Below are 11,799 nucleotides of genomic sequence, written 5' to 3' on the forward strand. Positions count from 1 at the left end.
TTGGTTGGGCGGCGGCAAGGCCCGGCTCCGTCACCTTCTTGAAGGCGCCGCTTTGGGTCCGCGGGGAGGTGGGACAGCTGCAGCGTGTTCTTGGCGTTCCTGATGGCGGCGGTTCTCTCTTTAGTGGTGTCGCTTCGCCATGGCGGTCGGCTGGTCCGGCTCTCGTGGTGATTGTGGTGCCCAAATCTTCGCCGTGTCTTCCTAGGGTGCTCCCGTCCCGTTCAGAGAGGCTGGAGGTGGAGCGGCTTCATCTTGCACGGAGCTTCGGTGGAGATGTCAAGTCATGCCTGACCGACAGGTGCTATGCTTTGTCATGCCTGGTCGGCAGGTGCTACGCACGACAGATCTTCCAAAGACTTCAAGCTGTGTCGGCTGGTGCTACTTGGCAGCATGGTGCTGAGGTGTATCAGTGGCGACCGCGACGTGCTCAGCTGTTTGCACGCAGGGAGGAGGTGTCGTTGGGTGCCGTGGTGGAATCGACGATAGCTGGACCGAGCAAGGTTGATGCATCAGTACAGTTCTGAAGATGGAGCGGTGGTAGTTGGCGGCGGCGGCATCTGAGTGCACGCCGGACCGGTGAGACCCATGCCCGGCAGTCGTCCTGGATGGGACCTCAGGTCTTAGATGTTAGGTTTGGCTACGATGTCTGTTTGGTATTAGGCCCAGGCTATCTGCGCCCCTATCAACTGGATAGAGTTGCTTAGACGGCGGCTTTAGTCTTACTGTTGTATTACTTTGTAAGGTCTTGTGAGAATAATTAATAAAATGGCCGTATGCATCGCCCAGATGCAGAGGCCGGGGGTCATCCTCCTTTTTTAAGAAAAAATCTGTGTGACTAATGCCTAGTCAGGCCTATAATTACCTAAATAATGCCATAGACAGAAATAAAATGATGTTTAAGATAAGATAGTAAACCCTTCACCGAACGCAAGCTTTTCACCAAATCATTTCCCGTCAGTCGTCGGCCCTAAGTCCCTACGACATCAGTATATCACCACAAGTCCACAACACAAGCAAACACTCCGGCATAGCAGAGCTAGAGATAAAGAGATCGACATGATGTTCCCATCACCAGGGGGTGCGGCGATGGCGCTGGCCCACGGCCAAGCAGCTTCCACGGGCGCAACGACCGCCGGCGGCACCGCGACCGCCATAACCTTCAGCTTCCAGCCCTCCGATCCTCCTGTGAACGGCGGCCTCTCCCACCACCATAGCCTCCTAGGTTACAGCCCCCTCGTACTAGACCACCCAACCACCACTACTTCCTCCTCCACCATCCCTACCGCCGCTCCCACACTTCACCACATCCATGCTCATGCCGGAGCCATCCATCCTGCAAGGTCATCCCCTCCACATCCATGGTAGTAATCGATTCGCTTCTCTCTCTCTCTCTCTCTCTCTACAATCTACATGTTTGATATGCTCCTATTCCTGTTAGGTCTTGCGAGGAAGCTGATCGAGAAAGGCAGAGGGGGAAGGGCGCGGTGGCAGGCATGGGGATTAACAGCGCGGCGGCCGGCGGAAGTGGAGGTGGTGAACGGTCACACGGGTCGTCGGCGGCGGCTGCGGGGATGGGGGTCGGCGCGGTGAGGATGAAGAAGGCGGCGGGGGGAGGAGCGGTGAAGGCGCGGCGGAAGGTGCGGGAGCCGAGGTTCTGCTTCAAGACCATGAGCGACGTCGACGTGCTCGACGACGGCTACAAGTGGCGCAAGTATGGCCAGAAGGTCGTCAAGAACACGCAGCACCCACGGTACGCACTGTACATCGATATAGCTCCTCCAACCCTCGACGTGACGCACATATACATACGCTACATATGTGCATGTGTACGATTTTATGAAGCAACTGCCTCATCAAACTGAAATCTCATGAAATGAAATTCAATGAAATGTCCTTTATCAAAAAATCAATGGGGGTCGGCGCGGTATATCTAGATTATATAGATCTCATGATATTTTGTTTTTAATGTCCAATTTGGTGTAGGACTCATCAGAAGTGACAACTTGACTAATTAGGGTTATCAGTTAAGTACTATGGATTTTGTTTCCATTTAACAAAACATGGATTGCAGTTTTTTGGGGGGTTATTTCCACTTTGTAAAACTCTATAATCTATCCCTGAAAGAACTATATAATCTAGATATACCAAAGTTTATGCTCAAAATTTTTATCCAGGATGTAATATGGCAAGCATAAATAGGTTTAGTGCAGGCGCATAATATATATGAACTATAATTTTCTTGGAAGTATTGTTTTGGCTGTTTTTAAAATTTAACCCTGGTACAATTTCCAAAAAAAAATCTCCATAAATTAAGCACATTTTGAAACTGTTTCTTTATTAGAAAAATTCACATATTAATGCATTATTACATCGAAGGGCGCTATAAAATGATGAAAGGCTAAAAACAATATTGGGAAAATATTAGAACCTCTGTTTCTCTTTCTACTGAGAGACAAACCGCTTTCTAGGGTTAGCCTAATGCATATGAAGTTATGAACTAGGCTTTCTTCATGGACAATTCCGCTCTTTTAATTCTAGGCATTCATGTGTTGTTGCACGCTAATCTCCTTCGTGTTAGTAAGTATATATTCATGCATGCTTTACCATAAGTGTACTATGGGTATCTTGAAGCAATAACTAACTAAGTGACACTATTCAACTTGATTATCGGCGACATATTGGGCTCAACTTAGTGAAGCTAATTAGTTTGAATACTCTAACATCATTAGTTAAGGCCGCGTTTGGAACACATGAATTCGAAGCGTATGAATATACATTGATTCCTAAAGCAAACAAAACCACGGGAAAAGTGCAAAACTGTTATTTGGCTGCCACACATGAATATCACAGAAATTGTAGACGGGAAGAAAAGAAAACATGGGGTAGGCCTCATGTTTGGTTTCTTCCAAATTTCCTATGGAATAACCCATTCCATAGAAGTTTCGAAGGAATATAGGATAACAATTCCTTTGTTCCAAACAACACCAAAGGAAAATTTCCTATAGGAATTCTAACCTCCAAAATTCCTATGTTTTTTCTTTGGAAGATCATGCTGCTAACCATGTTGGATAAAAGTATTCCTCACCGTAGCCTGCAATCATGTACACGCCTAAAACTTGCTTTGACAAGCAGAATGTTTTGGATACTATGTCATTCTCTTTACGAACCTTTTTACCCAACAAATAGCCCTCATTCGGGAGTTGACAGACTTATTGAGTTAATAATGAAGTTCATGTTTATTTTTCGAAATGGATGAAGTTCATGTTTGATTTCTAGACAAGCTTGTCATGGTGTTCTAGAAGGGAAACGTATAAACTACATTAGTTTCATTTTTATAGTAAACCCATTGATGAAAGAAATAAAATAAAGTTGTTGAAGTACAATTTTGTGTAATGTGTATTTAGTAAGTTTGATGATCTTGATACAAATAAGGATTATGTTATTTTACCATATTGATTGACGTGCATCCCTTGAATTATGTATTATATTTACTATCCAATTGAGTTGGTATAAGTTATAAAATTGTTCTAGACCAGAACTTTATGACATTCACCGTAATTTAGTGAATATTATTGATTTTTTGCGGAAATATTATTGAAATTTAATATGAAGAAAAATGCAGGAAAGCTAAGAGATTCTGGCATGAAGAAACTAAAAGCTCACTTTACATGTGGCTCGTGTTCCTCTGCTAGCAGGGAACCACAGAGCCAATTATCTCACACAAACCTTTGTACACTCGTACAGTATTCAACTTTTCCTAAAGTTCCAGTCATTGAATGACAAAAGCTAAGGAAAAAAAGTGTTTGCAAAGCTAGCTGGTCCTAAGATGGCTTTGTTATGTCTGGTCCCCTTGTTGTCTCTCTACATCTCATAAGTTGAACCCTAAATGCATATCAACGCAACTTAATTAGCACACGTATATATGTCTATCTAGCTAGCTAGCTATAGCTTACCCATACACAAAGGTACGAAACATGCTCCTATTCCATTTGTTCATTTTCTAGGTCGTGCTAGCTATTCTAAGCTAGTAGCTCTTTATTCATGTCATCTGGATTAGGCAGATGATAACCTTGCTTGTTCTTTGCTTAATTTCTTTGATGGACTAGTCCATTTCATGTTGTGGGGGCGTCCAAGAGTACGTATAGAGAAAACAACCATCGACCGAGTCGCAACCTAACTACAAGTAGGTCAGATTCTCATGGCACCATCTAATAGTTCCACTAGCGTTCACTCATCCATGCGTGAGCCATCGCGACAAAGAAAAGAAAAGACTAGTTTTCCATGCATTTCTATTATTGTTAGTTGGAAGAAAAGGTTACATGTTGGTACTCTGAATAAGGTTTCTAATAAAAAAGAAGTTGTACACGTTCTTACAGGTATGTTTTGAAACTAGCCATCTTAATTTTGTAGATGCAATTAACCACCTTACATTGTACTGTGGCATGCATGCATGGCATTGATACCCCCAGTATATATCTTCTCTCCGTGTCTATATGACAACCATACGTGCGTGTTTGTGTGCGCGCGTGTGTGAATCTACTGATCGACCAGTCCATGCATGTGTGGTGGTGATCATGGCACAGGCAGCGTGAAAAAGCATTGACCCACAGCTAGCACGGGACAAACATCCAGTCCAATCTGATTAGGCCCGCCGTGCAATGATGCCACTCAGAGAGACAGACACCCAACCCAACCCTATGGCCTGCTCGATCTCTGGCTCACACACCACCACAGCATCATGGCTTTTCCAATCAACCGGCGAATCCTTCCTGGCAATCATCCTTCCTCAATCTCAGGGAATCTATCTCTCCCTAGCTATTACTCCCTCTCCTTTGTTCATAATTATAAGAAGTTTTGAATATTTCAATATGAACTACATACGAACTGAAATGAGTAACAAACACACTAAAATATGTCTACATACATCCGACTCAGAAAAAAGTGAGAACATCTTATATTTGTGAACAGAGGGAGTAGTTTCTAAGCTAGTGGTTTTATTGTTTGAAGTTTTCTAAGATAGCAGCTTAGTACAGGTGTTTTTTTTCTTCAAACGAGCAGATTAGTACAAGTTAGAACATTATTATCTAATTTGCCAAATGAATCGGATCACTTGGCAAAGAAGTTTTGCCCTTAGTTTCAACGTTGATCAGACAGCTTCGACTGCAAATGCCCACGTCTGTTGATTATCTAATTATTAGAAGTGGTTGATGTGCCTGGCTACCTAGATCAATCTGACTATATTCAACAAATAAAGTATTTTGGGTATTTATTTTGTGTGCTGGGGAGCATCTGCTCATGGTGGTGAATTGTAAAATCAAAATAAATAGCAAAATGAAATTATTTTGCACGAAAGCTGCACAAATTTTGTTGCAAAAATTCCTAGCGATATGACATCATGGAGCTCAGGACAAAAAGCAAACAAAGGAGTCTGGAGAAAGGTTCAGGATTTTTTATTTTGGAGCACTGATTTTGTTTTTGTTGACCCAAGCTCCTCCTATGTCACATTGGCATGAAAATTTGCGCGCGCGCAGAGAGAGAGAGAGAAACTTGTTTATCTTTGATGTGTAAAAATTTCAGATTTTTCTTTATAATTTTGCTATTTTATTTGGATTTACTAAGATGTGCTCGTGTCCAGCTATGGGTTTTCGATTTTGTGTGTGTTAATTTGTTTAATTTTAGTTACGTGCTTTGCTCTAGCTGGCTGTGGGAGAGGGGGAATCTCTGCTGTTTGGTAAAGGGGGCCGGCCCTGGGAGGGATGATGATGATGAAAGGGGTGGATTTGAGCCTTTGCAAAGGGCCCAAGATTTTTTGTACTCGGCAATTATTACCACATCTTTGTCAATCTATGCCCCTAGCCCTCGGGGTGAGACGAGGAATGATAGCTGCAGACTAGTAGTAGCTGGCCTGGAATTTTATCATCCCCATCCGTCCATCGGAATATTATTTCTTTCTTTCCATGTGTTGTGTTGTCAGGCCATGATTGAGGGTTTCTTCCAGCATCGGTACTTCACCTACTACGTGTCTACACCTCTCTGAATATTCACAAAATGCAGAATATAAAGTACAGTACCATGCATATGACCGCCTGTGATGTGCTACTTCTTCAACTGCCAAAACGTCGTATATTTAGAACTAAAGAATGTATTGTCTTCTATTCTACTCCCTCCGTTTAATTATATAAGAGCGTTTCTGTACACTACACTAATGTTAAAAATGATCTTATATAATGGAACGGAGGAAGTAGCTAGCATTGAAAAAAATGGCAAACCTAATGATTTTTAAAGAAATGGCGTAGTAGAAAACTAAGCTGATGATAAGGATGTTGTGTGTTGTGGACGCAGGAGCTACTACCGGTGTACGCAGGACAAGTGCCGGGTGAAGAAGCGGGTGGAGCGGCTGGCGGAGGACCCGCGCATGGTGATCACCACCTACGAGGGGCGGCACGTCCACTCCCCCTCCCGGGACGACGACGACGCCGCGCGCGCCAGCGCCGAGATGAGCTTCATCTGGTAGCAGCATGCGCTGCACTGCCCAGCCGCGTGCGCCCGGCTAGGGCCAGGCCACCCACCCACGAACGCTCCATGCATGCGTGCGTGCTTTTACTGTACCGTAGTGCTGTTGTTGTTGTAGTCAGGCTGGTAGCAGCTTAGCAGTTGGTATGTACGTACACTGATTAAGCTGTAGCGGCAATAAGACGTACGTTGCGTACGCCGAGGTTATCTGTTGGTGTTGGGGCTCTGGTTGGGGTCTAGTGGTGAGTGGTGGGGCTGAAGCCTCAAGTTAGCAACCTGCAAGTTACCTGGGATCTGGTGAAGAAAAAGTGGAAACGTGTAGTACATGGCAGCCAGCGTAACTTGCGGCGTCTCTCTTTTGTGTGTTCTGTATGTATACTTCAGGGTGTAGGCTCCTGCTGAAATCATTGTCGTACGTCAACTTGTTCCCTCTTGGGAAGGGAGAGGTGTTCTTTTTTCCCCTAGATTCTTGTGGGTTATGAGTTGCTTGGTGAGAGTTTCTTGTTCCAAAATTTGCTCCCGAACCTTTGCAGAACAATGTACATCCATGCAAGTTGTTTAGAAGACACGATTTCGTGTGGGTTTTGAATTGTGCACAAAACTTGTTTACAAGACCCAATTTCTCGTTAGCTTCTTTTCTTGAGGGGGGAATTTCTCGTTAGCTACATGTTTAAGGAGGCGATGAGATCTCCTTAAGGGGAGAATAGCATGCAAATTGCCTCAAGGGGGATTGTATTGACAGGCACATTTGGGTTTTAGTCCTCTCTTGATTCTTTTGTTTAATACATTTATGGGGGGGGGGGGGGGGGGGGGGGACGTTCACTGTTCAAAACACCATTGCACATTAAAAAATGTTCACGTCTTAAGAAAAATGTTAATGCATTTTTTAAAGGTGCATGTGTTTATTCATCTTGTATTAAATAAGTTGATCATGTTTACCAAAATGTTAATATGTTACAAAAAGTTCAGATCGTGGTTAAAAATGTTTATGCATTTAAAACATTCAGATATTCAAAAAACTTTTGGATCATCTTTTTAACATGTGCATGCATTTAAAATCCTCACATATTAAAAACTGTTTGTATCATGTTTAAAATGTGCATGTGTCATTAAAAAGGTTCACAGAATTAAAAATCTTCTTGAAAAACTAATAGTGCACAACTTAATCCACTAAAAAAGAAATAAAAAACACAAAATTGGAAAACGAAAAAATAGGAAATTAACAGGAAGAATAAAGAAAACATAGAAAACTGAAGGAGGAAGCCAAAACAAAAACAAAAGGCAGTACAAAAATGAAAGAAACCCAACCTAGCAAAAAAAAACCACGGTACCCGGAAATGAGCCGGCCATTCGCACGTCAGACCGAAAGAAGTCTCGCCTACAGCGTTCGCCTTAGGGCATCTCCAGCCGCGCCCCCAACAGGCCCTCCCCAGGAGTTTTTGCCGCGCCAGCGCCAAAAAAACGGCCCAGTCGCGCCCCCAGAAGCCCGTTTTTCGCCGGCTCGGGCCAAAACTGGTGCCGGCGGACCCAGGCCGAACCCGGCGCCCTGGGGGGGCGCTTGGGGAGCCGGCACAAGCGAAAAAGGCGTGTGGGTCCGCCCTGGCGGCGACCCAAGGGCCTTTTCCCGCCGTTTCTTGACGCTTTTCCCTCGCATCCCTCCCGCTCGCTCGCCTTCCTCCCGCCATTCCCTCCCTTTCTCCCGCCAAACCCCCTCCCGCTCGCCTTCCAGTCGCCGCCATGCCGCGCGCGGCGGCAACCACGACTGGCACCGTGGCCCAGCCGAAGCAGAGGAAGCCGAGGGCGCCGCCGTTGAAGCCACCGGGCATGTCGAACGCCGAGTGGAGGGTGGAAGTTCAGCGACGCGACGCAGTCACCGCCGACCGGCGGAACAGGGCCATCGCCAAGAAGGCCCGCGACAACGCGGCGCGCGCGGCGGCGTCCTCCTCACCGGTCGACCACGCGGGGATGATGAATCCACCCGTCGTCAGCCACGCCCAGTACGCGCCCTGGGGACAGCAAGGCGGCGGATCTCCATGGGGATCGTCGTCGCCCGGCTACGCCGACGGCGACGCGCACGGTGGGTTCAACCCAAACATGACCTTCCCCCATGGCCACCCCACGACGCGCACACCCTCGCCCGCCTTCGTCGGCATGCAGTACCCTCCATACAACTACTCGCCGCCCGCCTACGCGTCCACACCGACGCCCCATCTCCGCCGTGGACCGCTGCCCTTCTCGCACCTCGGCGACACTGACGACACAGGAGCCGACATGGACGACATCATCGCGACAGGATCGACCGCGGCCGCTGCGTCTCCCGAGTTCGCCACCCAGGACGAGGTAGTGGATCTCAGCGGCGACATGGAGGCCGAGCTCGGCTACGTCTACGGCGAGGGGGCGCACGAAGCGCAGGAACCCGAGGAGGAGGAGGACGAGGAGGAGGAGGAGGAGGAGGAGGAGGAGGAGCCGGCTCCTGATCCGACGAAGGGGCGCCAGAAGAAGAAGCGGGCGGCTAGGCCAGGCGAACCGCGCATCAAGTGGACATCCAAGGAGGAGGAATGCCTCGCCGAAGCATGGAAAGTCGTCTGCCTCGACCCGACCACCGGCACGAACCAGAGCTTCGAGACGTACTGGGACCGCATCAAGGCCGAGTTCGATGAGCGGAAGCTCGTCGACCCCTACTTCAAAGGCGTCTACATGTAGCGCGGCTCCAAGGCGATGGCGAACCATTGGTGATGTAGGGTAGAGACCCTAATCGCCCGATCTTTCACGAAAGGAGCGGATCCCGGGGAAAACACAAAGAACACGGGGTTGAACGGAAGGAAAACACAAGAGCAAAACACTATACCGACACGAATAAGTCACACATGGGCTAGATCCTCGAGTACATAGGACGATACACGAATCCACGGACAACTAGGGACGATACACGGTAACCGGTTCTTCTCCGTGAGGAGGTCTTGAATCCACAAGGGGATCTTCCCGTAAAGGGGTCTTGAATCCAAGGTGGATCTTCTCCGTAGAGGGGCCGCGGTCTCTCTCGTGGAGTAGATCCGATATGGATGAGCAATGCTCTATCTCTCAAATGAGCTAAACCAATGCTAACCCTAGTACGGAGCTAAGGGACAAGTATATATAGTCCAAGGGGTAAGTTGGGGGATACATGGGGTGAAACCCCTTTCACTGCGCACAGGCAGGGAGGTAGTACCGGTCATGGGGGCAATTGTACCGCTGGATGCTCAGGTACGGGTTCCTGGAGGTGCTTCCGGATGTGCTCAGCGGTTGTACCGGTGCTTGGGGCGGTTGTACCGGTCAGGTGGCTGTTACGGGGATAAACCGGTGCTGCACCGGCCTTGCACCGCTCGATCACAGAAGCTTGGCCAGTTGTTGGGCGGTGGTCGAGTGGTTGCACCGCTTGTGGGCCTTCAGCGGTAGTACCGCTTGGTGTGGGCGGTAGTACCGCTCGGGCTGTAGCAGCTGGCTCTCCTTCCCTTGCTCCCGCACACACTTGGCCTTGGTCCTTAGGCTCTCCATGGTCTCCTCGGATGGACCTGAGTATGCATAAGGTCCGCGCTTGAGGTAGCATCCATGTCTTACATGCGGAAAGGGAAGATTCGGAAAGGAGCGAGTTCACCTTGTGTCCAATGGTGTATACTTGAGGTCTCAACATGTGGGCACTAGGGACTTGGGGAGAAGTCGTAGTGTACATGGGGATGATCATAGGATGCTCCGCATCATCCCCTCCCCCTTGGGAAAGATCCGACCTCGGATCGAAAACCAAATCACCATGGGAAAGAGATGGCTTCGCCGTGTAGAAGCGGATGTTCACCAAGTAGTCATCATCGTCAAGCTTGGAGTGGGCACTCTCCAATGTCACACCGTCTAGTGATTCCTTCAAAATGAGCAAGGACAACAAACACTTGGAAAAATAAATGTGGTTAGCGTTAGTGCAAAACCAAGCATTCAAGAGGTGATTCACCAGACAAGTGTAGTCATCATGCAAAGCATATGGTGTGACAAAGGATTGTGACGTGGTATGTAAGCATATCAATCTAGAACAAGCAAAGAAATCATGGGGACAAGCATGTGAATGTGAGGTAGTGATGCAAATATGTGTGACAAGAGAAGAAGCATCTACCTCAAATTCATAGTAAGCATTCACAAAGTGCTCAATGAAAGGTCTATGGTAGGCATAGGAATCATTCACAACACCAAATAAAATGAAGTGTCTAAACACATGGGTCAAGTGCAAGACAATACAAGCATAATGTGCATGGGGTGTAGTGAATATAGTGTGGCACTCAACACAATAGAAAGAGCAATTGTTCATCATGTGTGAGGCAATCAAGTCAAGCATAGTAATCAAGTCGTGCAAGCTAGTAGTGCGAAGATGCAACATCCTAGAGTAAATCATGGCAATCATGTCATGAGAGCAAATAATAGGCATAGGCAATGCACATGACATATCGCAAGCACGAACACAAAGCAAGATGAAATTATCATCATAGGCATGGGGTACAAAGCAAACATAGCAATAGCAAGCAATATCTCCACCAAGCTTGCAAATACACATACAAGTATGAGAATCAATCATCATGTGTAATGCAAAGCATGGGTCACGAATGTATGGCAAAAGCATAGTAATGAGCATATCATGCAAAGTGAACATGGCAAGATGGGCATAGAGTATGTAGTGGACAATAACCCATAGACAAATGAGGGTCATGTAGAAGAATTGCGCGAAGAGAGCGATGGGAAAGACAATCCATGGGATCCCAAGTCATCGTTGCTCTCTAGAGCTCGTTTTGTCAACTCGTGGGATTGCGAGGTTGACAAGTATTCATGGGTACCTACACAAAAGAAACACAAACCAAAGAAATTGTGTGTGTGGTAAATGTACACATCATCCATCATGATGTGTATGTGCACGTGAGAGTTAGCACAAGATAAGCATCGCTCAAAGAAATTTGATGCATGGTATAAGAACATGTCATCCATCATGAAAGAATAGTTATTGTGTATAACACGATGGGGATGCAAATTGAGCATACAAGTATAAGGATCATGCAATGGATGGGAGTTATCAAAATCTCCTAAAATGTATGAGGAAACTATGGGGGTCTCCTCATGAGCAATATCGGAAACATCATATGGAGAAAATGGACAACATCCAAAACAATGCATATCCGAAGCTAGGTGATCATGGTATGGCATATGAGATAAAGGATGCAAAGGGAGCATATCAATATCATCACAAGAAAAACAAATGCCGATAACCATGGGCTT

At 46.7% G+C, this 11,799-nt stretch overlaps 1 protein-coding gene across 1 annotated transcript; it reads left to right on the forward strand.

The window, feature by feature from the left end:
• The first annotated feature begins 970 nt into the window (after positions 1-970).
• On the forward strand, positions 971-7,063 carry LOC125542981 (uncharacterized). The gene is made up of 3 exons (XM_048706223.2): positions 971-1,361; positions 1,439-1,750; positions 6,343-7,063. Exons 1-3 carry the CDS (start codon positions 1,057-1,059, stop codon positions 6,512-6,514), a joined length of 789 nt encoding a protein of 262 aa, XP_048562180.1. The 5' UTR covers positions 971-1,056; the 3' UTR covers positions 6,515-7,063.
• The last annotated feature ends 4,736 nt before the right edge of the window (positions 7,064-11,799 follow it).

The sequence above is a fragment of the Triticum urartu genome, chromosome 3A (genome assembly GCF_056163025.1).
Source record: "Triticum urartu cultivar PI428250 chromosome 3A, HENAU_Tu73, whole genome shotgun sequence".
In the NCBI taxonomy this organism is placed as follows: Eukaryota; Viridiplantae; Streptophyta; class Magnoliopsida; order Poales; family Poaceae; genus Triticum; species Triticum urartu.

Excerpts from the sequence above, each read along its gene's own strand:
- LOC125542981 (XM_048706223.2), top strand. The coding sequence starts at position 1,057 with ATGATGTTCCCATCACCAGGGGGTGCGGCGATGGCGCTGGCCCACGGC. Across the intron at positions 1,362-1,438 it reads TCATCCCCTCCACATCCATG|GTCTTGCGAGGAAGCTGATC; the intron begins GTAGTAATCGAT and ends TATTCCTGTTAG. Across the intron at positions 1,751-6,342 it reads AAGAACACGCAGCACCCACG|GAGCTACTACCGGTGTACGC; the intron begins GTACGCACTGTA and ends TTGTGGACGCAG.